At 32.7% G+C, this 18,653-nt stretch overlaps 5 protein-coding genes and 1 long non-coding RNA gene across 10 annotated transcripts; 3 read left to right on the top strand and 3 right to left on the bottom strand.

The window, feature by feature from the left end:
- The first annotated feature begins 482 nt into the window (after positions 1-482).
- On the top strand, positions 483-4,896 carry LOC142527035 (magnesium transporter MRS2-I-like). Its single transcript, XM_075631740.1, has 11 exons — positions 483-1,044; positions 1,349-1,378; positions 2,319-2,469; positions 2,563-2,684; positions 3,062-3,136; positions 3,581-3,805; positions 3,878-3,922; positions 4,216-4,260; positions 4,346-4,375; positions 4,446-4,565; positions 4,652-4,896. Exons 1-11 carry the CDS (start codon positions 787-789, stop codon positions 4,736-4,738), a joined length of 1,188 nt encoding a protein of 395 aa, XP_075487855.1. The 5' UTR covers positions 483-786; the 3' UTR covers positions 4,739-4,896.
- Positions 4,897-6,394: 1,498 nt separating this feature from the next.
- On the bottom strand, positions 6,395-6,733 carry LOC142526099 (anthocyanidin 3-O-glucosyltransferase 4-like). Its single transcript, XM_075630368.1, has one exon. The coding sequence runs from the start codon at positions 6,731-6,733 to the stop codon at positions 6,395-6,397; it is 339 nt and encodes a 112-aa protein (XP_075486483.1).
- A 64-nt stretch (positions 6,734-6,797) lies between these two features.
- Positions 6,798-7,836, top strand: LOC142526884 (CRM-domain containing factor CFM3B, chloroplastic-like). Its single transcript, XM_075631530.1, has 4 exons — positions 6,798-7,001; positions 7,082-7,141; positions 7,268-7,357; positions 7,469-7,836. Exons 1-4 carry the CDS (start codon positions 6,798-6,800, stop codon positions 7,499-7,501), a joined length of 387 nt encoding a protein of 128 aa, XP_075487645.1. The 3' UTR covers positions 7,502-7,836.
- A 3,373-nt stretch (positions 7,837-11,209) lies between these two features.
- On the top strand, positions 11,210-12,937 carry LOC142527048 (transcription factor bHLH92-like). Of its 3 annotated transcripts, none has more exons than XM_075631753.1 (3): positions 11,210-11,690; positions 12,234-12,527; positions 12,664-12,934. In XM_075631753.1, the coding sequence occupies exons 1-3, from the start codon at positions 11,352-11,354 to the stop codon at positions 12,703-12,705; spliced, it is 675 nt and encodes a 224-aa protein (XP_075487868.1). In that variant the 5' UTR covers positions 11,210-11,351; the 3' UTR covers positions 12,706-12,934. The 3 variants fall into 3 exon arrangements, with proteins under 3 accessions (XP_075487868.1, XP_075487870.1, XP_075487867.1); XM_075631755.1 differs by having other exon boundaries at positions 11,213-11,690; positions 12,625-12,935; XM_075631752.1 differs by having other exon boundaries at positions 11,214-11,690; positions 12,702-12,937.
- On the bottom strand, positions 11,795-12,238 carry LOC142527049 (uncharacterized). The gene is made up of 2 exons (XR_012815387.1): positions 12,074-12,238; positions 11,795-12,034 (listed from the first exon to the last, which is right to left on the bottom strand). It is a non-coding gene; the product is annotated as an uncharacterized LOC142527049 (long non-coding RNA).
- A 1,561-nt stretch (positions 12,938-14,498) lies between the features above and the next one.
- LOC142527649 (DNA-directed RNA polymerase V subunit 7-like) lies at positions 14,499-17,225 on the bottom strand. 3 transcript variants are annotated; one of them, XM_075632508.1, is made up of 2 exons: positions 17,068-17,225; positions 14,499-15,242 (listed from the first exon to the last, which is right to left on the bottom strand). In XM_075632508.1, exons 1-2 carry the CDS (start codon positions 17,188-17,190, stop codon positions 14,697-14,699), a joined length of 669 nt encoding a protein of 222 aa, XP_075488623.1. In that variant the 5' UTR covers positions 17,191-17,225; the 3' UTR covers positions 14,499-14,696. The 3 variants fall into 3 exon arrangements, with proteins under 3 accessions (XP_075488623.1, XP_075488624.1, XP_075488625.1); XM_075632509.1 differs by having other exon boundaries at positions 17,097-17,197; XM_075632510.1 differs by lacking the exon at positions 17,068-17,225 and adding an exon at positions 16,918-17,024.
- Positions 17,226-18,653: the final 1,428 nt, after the last annotated feature.

The raw sequence follows: 18,653 nt of genomic DNA, 5'->3' as shown, positions 1-18,653 counted from the left end.
TATGATCATGTATAAATTTACCGTGCGTGTTGAATATGATTTTTTTCCCTATCTAACTCTATGATGAGGTTTTCATTTTGTAAATTTTTTTGTTGCCGACTCGATAAATTTGTTATTAGTATTTGGAGTTATCGAACTCGAATCAATCTCGAAAATGTTCGATTTTTTTTAACAGAACTCAATTAAAAATTATTTTGTTCAATAATTTACGAGCCAATAATTAGTCTTAATATTTTCGATCAATAGTTTGAATAAGTTCGAACATTTTGAATTACAATCTTACAAAAAAAAGTTACAATTTTCAAATTTTAAATCGAGTTCGAAATCAAATATTAAATTTTTATTGATATTTGGTTCAATTCGTTTATGTCCCGACATTGAAGTTAGTGTTAAAAAGGGAAATATTTTTTTTTAGCATTGTTAAAAGAGAATCGGTTGACTTTATATGACGATTTATTTATTTTTAAAGACGATTTATTTATGGATTTCTTTTGAGATTTCAGTATTTTCCATTTTGTTTTCCCTTACTACTATTCCTTCAATGGCGTGAACTCCGCCACTCGGTTCCTTTTCCTTCTCCTTTCAAAAGCAGGTCAGGTACAAAGATTACATACACGTAATCTGCGCATACACATGCGCAATCTCTGTCTAGGCTTCTTCTCCCCTTGAAAAGGAGGAAGAAATTCGCAAATACCCGAATCATACAAGAAGTGCAGCTGCGTACACATTAATTTGTCAAAGATAAAGCCAAGAAATTGTTTTTTCCCCTAATGGTTATTGAGAACAATGGTGGGTCCGGAATTCGGTCACGTTGTACCGGTGGAGCCTTCGAATGCCGTTGGCGGGTTGAAGAAGAAAGGGGCCGGCGCACGGAGCTGGATTTCAATGGATTCTACGGGTGGAGAAAGGGTGTTGGATGTCGATAAGTACGCGATCATGCATCGCGTGCAGATACACGCGCGTGATCTCCGAATTCTCGACCCTCTCTTGTCTTATCCTTCCACAATTCTCGGCCGTGAGAGAGCCATTGTTCTTAATCTCGAGGTTTTATTTCATTTTACAAAAAAACTTTTATTTGATGCTTGAATTAAATAATTGAAGGCCCTTTGCTCTGATTGTAACATGTTCATTAAGTTCGGATTTATTGATTTGGAGGAAAGGTAATTTTTGGCTGTGTATCTGTATGGTCAAGTTCGAGTTTTTAAACATAAATTTCGATATTGTAGAGAATTGTTTTTATGGTTTGTGGCATATGCTGCGTCTGTTTGAAAATAGTTGAATTCACTTAATGTATTCTGGATGTTAGCTTTGTATGTACTTATTTGTTTACTTTTCTGTTTGAATACAGCATATCAAGGCCATCATCACTGCAGAAGAGGTGAGCGTTTAATTAGTCTTTTGAAATGATATTTTACCCTTGGTCCTTTCTTTTCCGTTATTCAATTAAACAAGGTTTCCAAAGAGTGGGATTTTCTTGCGGGAGTTTGTGTAAATGAATTGATGGCGTAGTCCCCTTGGCCACAGCCACAATTTGCTGTCACGGCTGAACTCTTTCACAAATTAATCCTTGCCTGATTATATATATCTTTGTTGGATGTTTATTTTGTGAATATTGGTTGATATAGTAAAATATGCTGATGCTGAGGTAGCTTATGATTTCCAATATCCAACAAAAATTGGATTTTGACTTTAAAGTTGCGTTTAAACAATAAATAATACTTCTATTGAACTGGCAAGACTTCGAGTCTTTGTTCTTGTGGTCCAAATCTTTATATACTGTGACTCTGATGTCATTATAACATTCCCAAGATGAATAAACGATGTGGTTCTCTGACTCTCTTGTTAACAAATATCTGGTAAAGTTTTTGAGGGTATATTGTTCGAGGTTTGCTTTTTGGTGCAGACCTATGTAGCACGGATACTCCTAAATTTTTTTTGATGAAGTATCGGACATGGATACGACACGGATATGGATACGACACGCCGATACGCGCGTCGTTTATGGAAAAATTCGTGTCGTATACGTCATGAACATGGATAGGATACTTCATGGACACGACGGAGATATATTCCTGAATACGTCTTTTTCTTCTTAAATCACTCATATAAAGTTTTACATTGTATATATTTATATAACTGTATATTTATATAAATATTTATGTCTACAATTTTAAATTTATATGAATATATATGTATAATATTTATATATTTTTTCAAAATGTATTATATCGCCGTATCCGTATCGTATTCGATATAATACATGTACCTGTATCCATGCAACATAGATGCATGCTGATGTTGAGTTTGCTATTGTTCAGGTGTTGCTTCGCGACCCATCGGATGAGAACATTGTTCCTATAGTTGAGGATCTTCGAAGGCGACTGAAATCATTACATGCAATTCGAGATGGTAACTTAAATGAGAACAATTTGACTATGCATCATGATGTTGAAATGGGTGAAGAAGATGGTATATTTATATATTTTATCCCTTTTTTTGGAGAAGTACGCTACTCTTTGTACTTGTGATGGCTGACTTATGACTCTGGTCTCCGTTTCGCAGATTCTCCATTTGAGTTTCGGGCTCTTGAGGTTGCATTGGAAGCAATTTGCAGTTTCCTGGCTGCCCGTACAATAGAATTGGAGAGTGCTGTTTACCCGGCGTTAGATATGCTCACATCAAAGGTACATCTACTGTGGTTTGTTATGAACTTGTTGTTTTGATCTAAACAGAATCCAATCAGTTAATGGTAGGGGTCTAATTATATGGCTTATAACAAAATTATTTAGCTTCTGCATTGACATCATCATTCCACTTCTTACTTTGAAAATAATGTATCCGGCATTGGAGGAACTTGTGAATGCTTTCCATTTTTTAGGTGACTGATGGAATCAAAATCTATTTTGCTCCCGACATAATATCTTCCTATTTGCCATTTCTTTGCGTTAATCATACTTGCATTCCGGGAAACTGGATTAATTGTTTCCTACGCTGTCTTTCTTTGTGTTGTAATGAACTTCTGGGTATTATTGGTTTCATGCATTACCCTACTTGTTTGCAGATTAGTAGCCGTAATTTAGATCGAGTGCGTAAATTAAAGAGTCAAATGACAAGGTTGACAGCTCGTGTACAAAAGGTGGGGCTCCATTTTTTTGTGACCGCTAAACAAATTCATTATGTAATCCTTATTATTTTTTAAGTCGGTTCCGTCCAAATCTTGATTATTTAATGCACCTAATGCAACCAGTTAATCGTTGCCGAAATTCAGGCACTCAAGGATATGGGTAGTACTTCATTTTCCTCTGTATAGATCTATGTTAAATGAGTTCCAAGTACCAACAGAATTATTAAGTTCTTGATGTTACTTAGAATAGTTCATCCAAGTTTTGCGAGTATTTGATGCAATCTAACAATTAATTTGACACCTGTCATACTGGGTAGTTTAAAGGCTGCCAAATATGGATACTTTGAAACTCTATACGATGTTTGTTAGGCTTTTTTTACCATCACTTATCGTTTCATATGAATTGTTCATTTACATTTTCGTTAGTTCCACTTTAATTTTACAGCTTTCACGCAGGTGAGAGATGAGCTAGAACAGCTTTTGGATGATGATGATGATATGGCAGATCTTTACTTGTCTAGAAAGTTGGCTGGTGCATCACCTGTGAGTGGCTCGGGAGCTGCAAGTTGGTTCCTTGCATCACCTACCATAGGCTCCAAGATATCCCGAGCTGGTAGGGCCAGTATCGCAACTGTTCGAGGAGATGAAAATGATGTTGAGGAGCTTGAGATGTTGCTTGAGGTAGTATTAATTCTGCTCATTTTATGGTTGATTTTTATGAAGTTTAATGAAGAGTTGTCACTTATATCTCAGGCTTACTTCATGCAAATTGATGGAACATTCAACAAATTGACCACGGTATGCCAATTACAATAATTTTTAAAAGTTAGATGTGTATTTTCGAAGTCCAGAATTCAATGTCATTCAAATGAATGCATAGAATTGCATTGGCATTAAAGGTTACGATCTTGTGTTCAAAAGATTTATGTGCTTAGTTTTGTTTTGAATGGAACTGAGAACATCTAGTATTTGGTAAAAGCATAGCATCACCGGTAGCATACGCCTTCTCTATTATAGTTTGTGTTAAATATCATGCTGTCCAATTATATTGTCTCATTATTTTGATGCCTTCCCTGCTAAAATATTTGCAGCTGCGTGAATATATTGATAACACAGAAGATTACATCAATATTCAGGTAACATATAAAACAACAATTGGTATTTCATATGTATCTTGTTTTCGTAGCGATCTAAATCCAAATATATGTCTTCTCATCCCAGCTTGACAATCACCGGAATCAGCTCATTCAGGTCCGTCTCGAGCAACCTTTTATTTAATTATCTTGTGCTTCCCAATTTAAATTTAATTTTATGGCTGCAGTTGGAGCTCTTTCTCAGCTCTGGGACTGTATGTGTATCCATTTATTCACTGGTGGCCGGAATATTCGGTATGAACATACCTTATACATGGAACGATGATCACGGCTTTATGTTCAAATGGGTACGTGAATTTAACATTTTGTTAGAAACTGTCATTTTTGGTATTTTCTTATTGGAGGCTTCAACGATCTGGGTTCGTTCTTTCAGGTTGTTATGGTCGCAGGGGCATCTTGTGCGGCAATCTTCGTGCTAATAGTCGCTTATGCTCGCGCCAAAGGACTTGTCGGATCTTGATTCGAGCCTCGAGGATGCTGTAGCGATAGTAATTCATCAACTTTTGAACAACTTGTACAAAAGTTTTTCATACCAGTTTTGGATGCTCGTACTGAAGAATCAAAATTTCAAGATTCATATTTCATGAAATGCTCAAGAAATAGCTATTTCACTAGTCAGACGTGTGCCTTATGGTCGATATTCGGGTCACAACTTTGAATATTATTACATAATGTATTTTATATTTATAGAAAGTAAAATTAATTAATGATGCTTTTGACATAATTTTGTGTTAAAATGATGTCAAATAATATGCAAGTGATTTAATGTTCATTAATTTATTTTGATTTTTTTTTTAATTACAAAACACGCGGGGGATTTGAACTCGAGGAGTCAACTAATATGATAGTGGTGAGATCACTAAGCTACAAGTCCGGTCTCATTAATTTATTTTGATTGATTACAATATCAAGCGTGTAAAAATATTGATTGAAGGTCACCATCTCATCGAAAAACAAAATCGAAGGTCGTTCAGATTTTTTTATAGAAATAAAATTGAATGTCATGCATGTGTTTCTCATATGGCAGTGTATAAATTTAATTCTAAAATATTTTTTGTGAATTTTTTTTTTCCATATTGTTTAAGACTTAAATTAAATTAAATTAAATTAAATTAAATTAAATTATTTCAATGTACAGAAATAACCTTATCCTTCCCATATCAATGTGCATAGATTTTCAGGCCGCAGAGGGCTGCTGAACTCGTTTTCTCGCCTTCGCAGCTGGGGACTTCTTTTCCATGTTTCCACGTGTAAGCATTAGTACTTGTACAATTTCAGTGTGGGCGGAGTTTGAATATGGCTATCACCTCTAGCTATCAAATTTATCCTAGAAAATCCTTTCATATGGAATCATTACAGAGCTCAGTGTGCAAATTCCATTTCAGAAAACCTTACAGTTCATCAGATATAGTTCCTCAATTCCATTCAAGAAACAATCTTTTTGTGCAACCCATGATACCTTCAACTCAGACCCCAATTCACCGGAAAACCCACCTAAAAGATCCAATTTTTTTACCGAAGATTAAGAATGGCAGATCACACTCAGTAATGGATAGACACGTTTCGCCTAGTACTAGTACTGGTGGTAGTACTACGGAGAGGATTGTTGAAAAGTTGAAAAAAATTGGTTGCATGGATGATGTCTATGAGAATGTTAGGAGAATGATTGAGAAGGGGTCTATAGAGGACTTATTTTTATATTTGAGGAAGGGCTGATGCCGAATACAAAAGGTGGATTTTCCAAAGATTATCCTTTTGGGGATAAAAACATGGTTAAAAGTGGTAATGTGGAGGTAAGATTTCCATGGGAGAAAAATGTAGTGAATGATCAGAAACCGAGTCTGGATAGCCGGTTATTTGGAGCTCCGTCACTTCTGTGTCTATTTACAGAGGTGTAACTTATGAAGATCCTACAATCAAGTTAAAGAAAAGAATTTTCACTAAAAATAAAATTTCTCATAAGCCTGCTTCTACTGCTTCTGATAAGGCTGATCAGGATTCTTACGATCTGGGTCCTTCGGGGTCGACTCACAAGTAGTCCCAGACCTGGCTTGATTGAAACATGCAACACAATTTTAAAGAAGCTAAGTTGACTTGCTTGCTAGTGTGGTCTCTTCTATACAAGAATAATCTCTTGGCCATCAAGATTTGATTTTGTCATAATCTCTTTGATCGAACTTGTCATATTCCCATAAGAAGAGCCTCCGTCGATAGCCTTCTTCGCCATTTCTCCAAGCTCCCTAGCTTTTCTCCTCCTTTCTTCTCCATTTTCCCCTCCATCCACCACCATATCCAAAGCTTTCTTGACATCATCACTTTTAACCAAAACTCCAACTTTTTCTTCATCTCCCCATTTGACAGGCGTTTCCACACCAATATTCACCCCAATCTTCAGCACTTCCACGACCAGTTTCTCATTGCAAAATTGCTCTGCAAAAAGTGGCCATGTCACCATTGGCACCCCTGCTGAAATCCCTTCGAGCGTCGAGTTCCATCCGGCATGCGTCAAGAATCCTCCGATGACTTTATGTGACAGAATCAGAACTTGGGGAGCCCATCCCCTGATTATGGGTCCTCTTCCACTAACCCTTTCTTCAAATCCGTTTTCCAGGATCCATCTCTCCAGTTCACCTGATTTGTCGCCTCCTCCCAACGACCAAATAAAAGGTCTTTTAACAATGCGAAAAGCATTGGCTCGGTCAATTGAACTCCAAATGCACCAGGTACCTTACGCTCTTTTGTACTTTTTATGTACAGCTCAAAAAAGATAACTTACGATTCAGCTTATACTGTTCATTTGCAGGCCCTCACAAACCATATATCGACGGTGCAAACACGAGTAAACCAGTTGAGAAGTGAACTGGTACAGCTTTTCTTATTATTTTCTTTGTCGGCTGATGCTACTGTCGAGTGTATTAATTTGTGTGTACTTTTTAACCTCGTATTTGCCTTTCCTTTGAGAAACGTTAATGGAATCATTATCTTATAGGAACAAATGGCCGCTGTAAAAGACAAGGGAGACAAAGAACTGTACAATAAACTCGATTCTGCTTACTCTACAGAAAATGAGAACAGTGAGGTATGCGGTTAACATCATTTCCATTACAAAACTACGAAAAGATGTAAAAACTTTTGCTCTAAAAAAACAACTCTCTGATTCCTTTTCCTTCTCTTTAATCCTTTTAATCAGGTGGAAGGAGATGACACTCACCTCGGCATCTAGGATAACGAGAATGATGTATTAGATGAAACTATTGATCCCAACCCCAATGCCCATGCGGAAACAAATTTTCGAAGAGATGTATGGACAGAAAAGCATCAGTAACACTAAGGAGAAGTGAAAATCTATAACATTGTCAAATGGTCGAGATTAAGTGCACAGAGAATTATGTCATAAACATCAGCGAAGCTAGTTTTTAGAATTTACTTGATTTCCATATTGTCTACATTCTTGTTTTGAGTAGCAGATGCAGTTCGGTCATTATTGTACAGAACTTGAAAACGTTCTTGTATACCAAACATAGATATCGACAAAGAAAACATTCCTAAACTTCTCATAATGTGAACAAGTTGTTAGTGTTTATATGGTATCATGCGAAGCTGTGTGTGTAGCTTTGTTAACCCATGGCATCATCTCAAACATGAGATCTTAGTGCTAGATGAGTTGCAATTCATCGGAATCTTTGGCTTTCAACCTAGAAAATGAGATGACCTTCTGCAATAACAATCAAAATTTTACAGAAAAGCAAATGGCCATGGTGTAGGGGAAAGGCCGATTGGCCAAAGCTTAAGTACGACGGACTTGAAAGTACGGTTCTTCTCTTTCCATTTGTTTCTTTCTCACCATTTTTCAGAAAAATTTCTTCAATCAAAATCCATTTTCGAATAAAAAATGGAGCAAATAAGATATAGCCCAATATTTGAATCATCCCAAATCCTTGCAGCAACTTCCTAGGTAAATAATGACGTCCTCTGTTCCACGTCTATGCACATAAGTTGTATTTTACTTGCAGTCAATAAAATAAATAATGAGGCAAATAAACATGTATGAAACTAATTTTTTTATACATTTGTATTTTTTAAATTAGGTTTTTACTTATTTTTATTTAATTATTAATATAATATTTTTAAATATATTTAATAATATATTTAAATTAAACTAATTTTTATAAAGCAGATTTGTAAATATTTAATCATTTATCCAATTATTTTAAAAAAATTATTTTCAAGAAATGATAAGTGGTATTTTGATCATTATATTGTGTTTCATAAAATTAATCAATCATTTTAAAATCATATCAAACACCATATAATTTATCATATTTTACTAGTTATTCTTATATTTTATTTTTTATCCCTCGTATTAAATATTTTTTACTTAACTCATTTACGAACCGATATCTTTTGTATGAGATTATTTAGATAAATCTTTAATATTTTGTTATTCTATTTAATTCGTTAATACTTGTTTAATTAAGAGAGTGTTTACAATCGCCAAAAAGAGTGATCCTTGTCTTTTGACTTGAAAAATCATTTTGCTGTGTTTCTTAAACTCGTATTATATGTTAATTTTTGAAGCTGATATGATGCCAAGAGCAACTACATTGGTGTTCAAACCAATGTGTTTGAACACCAATGAAGTATTCATATCAATGTTGTGCCACATCATATGGGAGTTCAATTCTTTGAACGTCCCAAATCATTCAATTTTCTTTTTTTTTAAAAAAATATTTTATTATTATTTTTAATTTAAAAGAAAGAGTGGTCTCCATTAATTAGTACATGTATTTATATATTTAATATATATATATATTTATTTATTTATTAATTTAATAATTTATTTTAATTGTTAAAATAAATATTATTTATTTGTAAAAATATTAAATTTGTAACGGTTAGTTTTATTAAAAATATTAAAAAATTATTTTAACGACTAATTAACGATTAATTTAATAAAAAAATTAAATATTTGTCTATGTCAAGAGATTAAGGGGATATGGAATATTTAATTTTAAATAAATTACATTTTAAGTTTATAATAAAATTTAATTTTAAATAAATTACATTTAAAAAATAAGATAAAATTATGTACTAAATATATAAAAACATACTATTATTTATATAACATAATAATATTTTAAATTTTGTAAATAATTTGAAATTGAATTTATTTATTTTTAAATTAAAATAAGATGAATGAGTGGACAACGAGACCTACAAATAATGACTGTTAATGTTAAAATGAATGTGGGAGAATAGATGTGTTAATATAATGTGTATATGGCATGTGGATCCTACGTTTTTTGAGGAGGTGGTGGGTGTTATAATGGCAACGATGCCCTAATTATGTTTCTACAAAATTGATTATAGTAACAAGTTAGTATTATAAACAATTAATTTTCAAATAATACAACTTCTGATTTCCGGTTTTTCACTTTTATTTTAAGAACTACCCACTTTTCATAATTTATAAATTTAAGTACTTATTTTAAAATATAATTTATTGCAAACACATACCAAAATTTATAATCTCTTGAAAATAACTGGAGTTGTTCAAGAGTTCATAAAATATCTTTCCAATTTTATTTTTTATTTTTATTTTTGTAAATAAAAATAAGTGGTTCGACAATATATTTTATGAAAACCAATTAGGTCACTCTTGAAAAAATCGGGTCACTCTTTTTTTTTGCCTTATCCTATCTTAATATTTTTAAAATCAAAATATTTTCATAGATTTTATCATACCCCAAATATTCTTGTGCAATTCAACGCTACAAAAGCCCTATAATTGTAACATTTTTTATATATATTTAATCAAAATAACTATTTAAATAGAATAAACTTTTGTAGTTTGAAAATTAGTGGTTTTATATATTATATTTATAATTTTTTTTAAATATATTCGGTGTAATAATTTGGTGACAATATCGTACCAAAATGATTACACTCAATAACTCATTATGATAATATAATATTAGATATTTTATATTCAATAATAATTAGTATTTGAATATATTTTTATTACGTCTATGCGTTACACAATATATATATATATATATATAAGTGAAGATCATTGAATTTATTTCCTAATTATGAAAAGATAAAAATAACTAACAAATGCTAATGAATTATCACTACAATATATATTGATGGTAATAGTTTATATCATTTAAGAATAAAATATATATAATTTATATATTAATTTTCAGACGAGGACAAGTAGCAAGAAAAAATGGACTTGAAGTTTCATCACACGTCGTGTTTATTATCACCGCACTTTTGAGAAATGTAGTTTTAGATAAAGCATGAATATTAAGCATGTGCATAATATAATAAAAATTAAAAATGTATATATAAATCAATTATATAATAATAAAAAAAAATTGATTTCTTACATGCTGATCTAATACTTGATATTCATGCTTGTCTAAAACTGCATTTAATTCGGTGATAATAAACATGACGTGTGATGAAAGAGACTTCAAGTTCATTTTTTCTTGTTGAACAGGTCTTTTGTGTGATGGTTTCACAAATTTTTATGTGTGAGACGGTTCAACCCTACCGATATTCACAATAAAAAGTAATATTCTTAGTATAAAAAATAATATTTTTTTATGGATGACCCAAATAAGAGATCAGTCTCACAAAATACGATCCGTGAAATCTTCTCACGCAAGTTTTTGACTTTATTGCTACCAACAGCGTCCTAACAACATTCCTCAATTGATAATCTAAACAGCTCGATCGAATAACAAGGTGAATTTTAATTTCTCTCTAAGCTAGAAGACGTACGTATCTGAGATTGGATAAACAGTGTTTATTAATATATAATTATCATTTTAAATAATTTAAAATGATAATTTGGGCACGTTTAATCCGTGGACACGTTGCTGCTGGAAAAAGTCAAGTAGGTCCGCCGCAGAGTACACTTGAAACCAAAAAAAGATTCATATGACCAAACGTTGAATGTGTGTCCCACCATCCAAACCCTTCTACATATAAATGGCCTTGCCTCAGACAGTTCAAAATATTCTCGTAAAATAAAAAACAAAACCACAAAGAAAAGAGAATCCATGGACGAATTCTTTCACCTCTCTCCAGGAAGTATGTTATGGCTTCAAGAGGTACTCAGCATGAATAACCAGAGACAGAGTGCTTTTTCAAGCTACACAAATGAACCCATTGTAGGGTTTGCATCTAAGAGCGTTGCAAATGGATCCAGTCGTGAAAATGTAAACAAGAGGATGATTCAGTTCTTGAAGAAGAGTTGGACGACTCGGGGGCGAACGGCGACTAGCGGGGGCATTGAAAGAGGGAGAGGGAAGAAGCATGTGATTGGTGAGAGGTTAAGAAGAGAGAAGCACAAGAGATTTTATAGAGCTTTGCATGAGTTGTTGCCACCAGGAACTAAGGTTAGCCTGCATGCATGCATTAATTATAGTCTATAAATCCATGTATAAAAACACGTATAACATTTGTTAATTCAATAGATCACACAGATTTTGGTTTCTGATTATTTAAGGTCGCACTTGGATGGAAGGATTCAGAGTAAAGGATTTTAAAATCTATTTGATTGTGTGAATTCATGTTAGGTGAATATCAAATCCATTTCTTCTTAATCAATGTAGATGCATGATAATTAAAATGGCTTTGGAATTCACCATATTCGGTGTCAATATTTCAAATTCTTACTTTAAATCCATCCCCAAAATAAAATTTTCAATATTCCAAATTAAATCCTCTCATCCAAGCAAAACTTAAAAGAAAATCCGGCTTTTCTCTCATCCAAGTCCACTCACAGTTGATTTAGTTAACTTAGCGCGAGTAATTCGGTAGAAAGTTCGCTAGCTGCAATTGCATGGACTATAAGGCCGTGGAGAGCTTGTGATTACAACTTCAAGTTATAGGTGTTGCAGTACATTTGCATAAACCATATAGTGTTATTATAATCTCAGAGTGATCAGAAATCGATACTCGAAATGGCGGTCAAGAAAATCAAAGAGCTGCAGAAGACCGAGGGAGAATTGAAGAGGAGAAACAATGAGGTGAAGTTTATTTTGGGTGCAAGGGAAAACAAAGTAACATTAGAAAAGGCTGAAATAGAATTACAAGTTGGGAAACCATCTTCCGAGATTGATTCCATGTTGGGAGTTGTTAAATCTTTGAAATATACTAGTTCTACATTGACAGCCATACGCTCTCATTTTTCCCAGCGTCAATTTTCTGCACTGTTGGAGGTTGAAACAAAGGTACGTGTTTGATCCTATTTTATTGAAGAGACAAAAAAAAAAGTTCATTTAATTTATTTTTACAAGAATATATTAATTAATGATCTTTGAAATATAGCATATATAATTTCTACTACATCGGGTTTGACATTAGTAGTTTCTGAGACGCGTTGGTGTAACGGGGTTCGTTGACAGATGAAAGCAGCGGACGTAGAAAGGGAAGTGCGAAGAAGTTTATTTGAAGTCGAGAGGAAATTTCGCGACAAGTCTTAGAAGCATATTTTTATTTTATTTTTTAAATATTTTATGGGAGCAATTTGTGGATACAATTCATAATTGTCAATGGTTATCCATATGTCACTGTATCATTAATCGATCCATTCGTATTAGTTTAAATTATATTTCTCCTACAAATTTTATCAGTCATATCGACTTTATCTTTCAATAATTTGTTCAATTGATTTTTCTGTCTAATATTTGTCAATGATTTTTCTAGAAAGCAGCAATTTTTAAGATCTAGTTAAAATAATAATTCTTCAATAAACGAGAGATCAAATAATAAATAATTTATTTGAAATGTAAAATAATGTGTGTTATATATTGTTAGATGTGTATAATAATACATGGGCTTGGACTATACTTCTTTGAACAAGTTTTTGGGGTGAAATCAAGTCCAAGTCTCGATTTTAACATGCTGCCTGAGACATATTTTCCAAAAGAAGATAAAAGACTTCCAAGTATGAATCGCCTCCAAGGCAACCATTTCTCTATTTATGTTTTGAAAATTAATTCAGTCGATGTGAGACATCTAACACACACTTTCACGTCAAAAAATAAACAACTAGAGCGTGGAGTTTACAAGAAATATTAGACGGCCCATGAGGCAACCCAATACATAACGTTTTGTTTGGGCTATGATCAATGTTAAGCAGAGAAATATCTATGAAGGGACTATGGTGGGCTGTATTTATCCTTAACCTTTGCCCTTTCTGTGATATATATATATATATATATATGATAATGAATATATTACATAATTATGTATGTATGTTGAGTTGGATTTAATTTGAGTATATGTGGTAGGACTTAATGTGAGTACATGTGGTTGACTTGAAATATATATAAATAATAACGAATTTATTACTTAATTATGTATAAATGACAATATTTTCTAAAATAGTATATCAGTATTAATTGATTCAAACGCAAATTGACTCAACGTTTTTTAAAATGATAGTTTGGTTCAAATATTAATCCAACTATGGATATGTATTATAATATTGTTAAAAACTTATTAAAAATCCCTAAAAAAACTACTAAAATTTTATTTATTTAACTATTTTTTGTGCATTTAATTAAAAAAATAATATAATAATATGAAATTTAATACTAACATATTTTATGATTTTTTGACTAAAAATTGAAAGTAAAAAATTTATGATTTGAAATAGTTCAGCCCATCTGGATATTTCTGATGTTAAGATTATGAATTTATATCTAACTCAATCGCAAAAACTAACTCAAGATAAAATGATTGTCTGAATCCATATATACAACTCTCAAATACTTAATTCGAACATGTAACGGCTATACAAAAATTTGGGATCGAAAAATAAAATGAAAATATCATGTTGTAAATGTATTATAACATTTAAGTACTGTGTGGCAGACTGGAACACTAAAGAAGTTACATACAACCACAATATGTTAATCTACTAAACTGAAATAATTGCTTATTACAGATAATTTTGACTCTCGATTCCAACCAAATTCAAAAAGGCATATATCTCATCATTGCAGCCAAAAACTTGCTTTAAAAAGCCAGATTATAGCATAAAAATATAAAATAATAGAAAACGTCAAATTTCGATACATAAGCAATTGTACAATTGTGTTAGATGCAAGTAATTCGACGGAATTTGAAAAGCCACTTGGGATCTTCTTGCAAATAAAAAAATTCCTCCCTACATATATCATAATTGGAGGGAGCACTTCACAATATTATGAAGGGAGCAATTCACAATAACATGAAATCCGAGATCCACAAGTGTTTGATCACATCGCGTTTGCATCATTACCATCATTACCAGAATTGTTGAATTATGTCAAGTATAAAGTTAGACAAGACATTAAAACAACCTAGGATTAAGAAATCTACAGAAACACTGGGTTTTTGAACTGGTGACATTTTTAAGAAATGGGTCCTAGGTAGTCGCCCTCCAGACTAACAACCGCCTGAAAATCTTTCTCGGCTTCCATATACTTCTGCCCAATCACCACATAACGCACCACCACTCCTTTTTCGATTTTAGACGACTTTTCGTTCATGAAGTAGGGATTTTCTCCGGCAACATATTGGTAGTCGGCCATCTTTTGATGAGAGAGATATATTTTATCGACAGGTCCACTTTTCAAGAAAATGCCATGCTTTAAGATCTTGTGGACGGTGCCTTCCAAAATCTCACCTGCGAGCATTTTGAAGGTGATACAGCTAAAATCTACGGGAAAGAGAACATCACCCGAGTGCTGCCTAACCTTTCCCTCCCCGATGCTTGCCACCGTAGTTACCGCAAGAAAATAACCCAGATCTTTTGAGGCCTTCTTGGACGCAAAATCGTCCATGAGGCGAGTGATTATAGCCTTCTGAAGCATCAATCCTTTAGCATCCAGGTTCTCGGCAGGAATCACCACATTCCATGATAATGTTGATTTTAGATACATTTTTGTTGATACTGCCTGTAATTACAATAGTAACATATGTAAATGTCTTCAGAATCGTTCATAAGTTGTAAGTCATCGTTGCAATATTCGAATACAGGTGCATTAAAAAATTACAAGACAATGCTATTATTATCAGCAAGTCACATTGAGAAAACTACGCATTGTTCCCTTTTCTTCTTCCACAATAGAATAAGGCGTGAGTTCACAGATATTAGTGTAACCAAAGAAGCATGTGGTGTTGACACCTCAAATGGAAAAAAAAACTTTGGAATATATTTCAATTTTTTTAAGGTTTTAAGGTCTCTCCCTCCTCAACATCCTGCCACAGAATACATCAGAAAAAATGTCAACTATAATTATTATAATCAAAAGAGTTTACAATATTAAACAATTGCATTATCTTTAAACTCTATCAACTTCTTTTATCCAAAGTTTACTTTTAAAATAAAATCTTAAAAATTTAGAGTTCCTGAAACATTTCTAAGATATAAGAGCCGATAAAGCTGGTCAAAATAAGTTTCGCCAAATACCTAAGATTTCACCGCTTATTCGTCACGCATTTTTAGCAACAAAATGAAGTAAATACACTGGATGAGTCAAATTTGTTAAATTATTCCCATGACAGAAGATTGTTACATCATCAAGGAGTGGTAAAATGAGCGACTGAATTTTTAACTAAAGAATATCACTTGAACCATAGATTATCTGCTGTTTTTTCTTCCTTTACTAGAAAAGAATGTTGATCAAGTTTTTGAACAACATACCAAACATTTTTTTTCCATAATTTCTCTGTTTTTTGTTCTTGTCTTCTAATAAGAAAATATTTCTTACAAATTATCGAAAGATTTGTTAGAATGCGACAGTACCTCGATTTTTAGTGAAAATGAGATTTTCTGGCGATGCAAAAAGATAAAAAAACTATATGACTATCTTTTCTATATTTGATTATCTACGTAAGGCAGAATTCGTTTTATTTGTCTAATGTCACGAAAGGAAGAACTCACGCTTTTATCTTCTTGATAAAGACTTCTTAGTTATTAATTGGAAATCTAGGTAAAAAAAAGAGATATCAGCAACTTTTACTTCTTTCTACAATTAGAACTGCCACCAACAAAAGAAAATTGAGTTCTTATTTACTTGAACTAAAGAATATCTCTTGAATCATAGATTCTCTGCTGTTTTTTCTTCTTTTACTAGAAAACAATGTTGATCAAGTTTTTGAACAACATACCAAACCACGCTCCAACTGGTGACTTAAAAACTCATCTATTTATTCCCTTGACAATGTTCAATCAGTAATGTAAATCATAAAACATATATTGCAAATAGAGCTAGAAATTTTCATTTACTGACATCAAAGGACTAGAAATTTATAAGTAGTTATCAGGACAATCCAACATCCAAACTTTTTGAAACACAAACGAGGAACAGAGAACAAAGGGAAAAGGGAAATGCAGAAACCGAGAGAAGTTCCAAAATCCAAGCGCAAAATAAAGGACTGTGAAATTAATTTGATTTCACGGGGACTCATAAATTTTGTTTTTTTTTTCCTTTTCTTGTTGGGCCGGAATACAAAACACAACAAATGTAAAATTTTAGCATTTGCTGCTGCTAACACCCAACAACGGAGAGAAAAATATGAACGGTCAACACAAAAGGAGAAGAAAAAAGACCCAGCACAGGAAATTACCAAATCACGCACAAAAGACACAACCTTCCACCATTCTTCAAGAAATTATGAGGGAGGAAACAATGCTTTAACCAATAATGAAAATTACACCAGATTAGAGGTTAAAAAAAAGAAGAAGCATGGTAGCGCAAGAAATAGGAGATTTAAAACCTGGTTGAAAGAAGCGAAATACACGAAACCTGCTCCACGACAGTCCAGGCTCGGCGAGTAGACCGGCGATTTCTGCGATGTTTTCTCACCAAAGAACACCCATTTATTTTTTTCTATGGGCATGAATTGATCGGGGGACGGCCCGGGACGTTACCGGGCCAATGGGCCGGTTACCATTAACCCCGCCCATTGACCCGATTCGACAAGCGGAACCGTAACCTACGGGCTACCGGTCTTTATCTATTCTATTTTACTAGTTACTTTGGACACGCGATGCGTCTGTACAATCTTTTTTTTATCAGTATCGATAAACTAAAGTGAAATTTGACAAATTATAGAGAGACTAAATTGATATTTGAAAAATAAAAAAGAAAACTTTAATTGGTACAACAAATATAAAAAAGTAACATTCATGTAGGAAAATTAAGGTTTAACATTTTGAATATACAGACGCACAACCAGCATACACATCTTACAATTACTTCGACCAAATAATAGGACTCAAGAAATTACCAAAGTTCTTCGGTAATCATTTTCGCATATAAGTATATAAACATGAGAAAGAGAAACGAGAAGTAAAAAAAAAGGGATTTACCTTTCACAAGACGTGTAGTTTTTCCGTTTCCTACGATTGGAAAGTTAGGGTTACGGCAATGTGCAAGACAACGCCGACTGGAGTTGGGGCAACGAAGATGGAAAAAGTTTCAAGGGAGCGTGAGTTTTCCAGGCCCAATATCAATTTTTGCCCAACACAAATAAAATCAAAAGAAAGTCAAGCCCTATTACACGTTAATTGTAATTATATATATATACTGGTTTAATCGGTTTAACTGGTTTTTAAAATTTAAAACCCAAATCGAACTGACTCAATCGATTTGTTTTTTAAAGGAATCAATCTACCAATTTAACTGAATCTAATTTTCGATTTAATTCGGGTCAGTAGGTTATTTCGATTAAACCGATATTTTCCTCGCCCTAATACAAAAAAACCCTTGTGATATTCTATGTTCTTTCAAAATAAAATTTTATTTAATATTTATTGTTAATAATGAGAATCTGCAAACAAAATGAAAATTAACAACAATTTCAAACCAAAAACTTGTTTTACGTTAAAAAAAAAAATTACTAATAGGAAACCAAAAGCTGCAATGCACAAGTTCATAAAAATAAATTAAATTATGTAAATCCAGAGGTTATTGAACAAAAAACCACGCAAAATACACTATTTAACTACTAGAAAGAAGAATACAACTGTTTGATTTCAAGCTTCAGGTGATAAGGATGGAAATTTTCAGAAATATCCTCGTAACAGATAAGGGGCACATATATCTCTAAAATTCACGAACCCTCCCAACGATGATGATGATGATAGAAATTAAGAAAATTATTATTCTATTCTAGTCTATATCAATTTTTTTTAAAAAAAAAATTACCCTTTTTTTAAAGATTACATAATATAATCATTTATAATTTAATAATCTTAATATGCCCTTTTAAATCATTTTCATCATCTCAATAAACAGAAGTTGATATTTACACTATGTTTTATGTTATCTACCCTCCACGTCATGTGTAAATATGTGTCA

This window comes from Primulina tabacum, chromosome 15, assembly GCF_025594145.1.
Source record: "Primulina tabacum isolate GXHZ01 chromosome 15, ASM2559414v2, whole genome shotgun sequence".
Taxonomy (NCBI): domain Eukaryota; kingdom Viridiplantae; phylum Streptophyta; class Magnoliopsida; order Lamiales; family Gesneriaceae; genus Primulina; species Primulina tabacum.
This window is presented reverse-complemented; position numbering and strand designations above follow the sequence as displayed.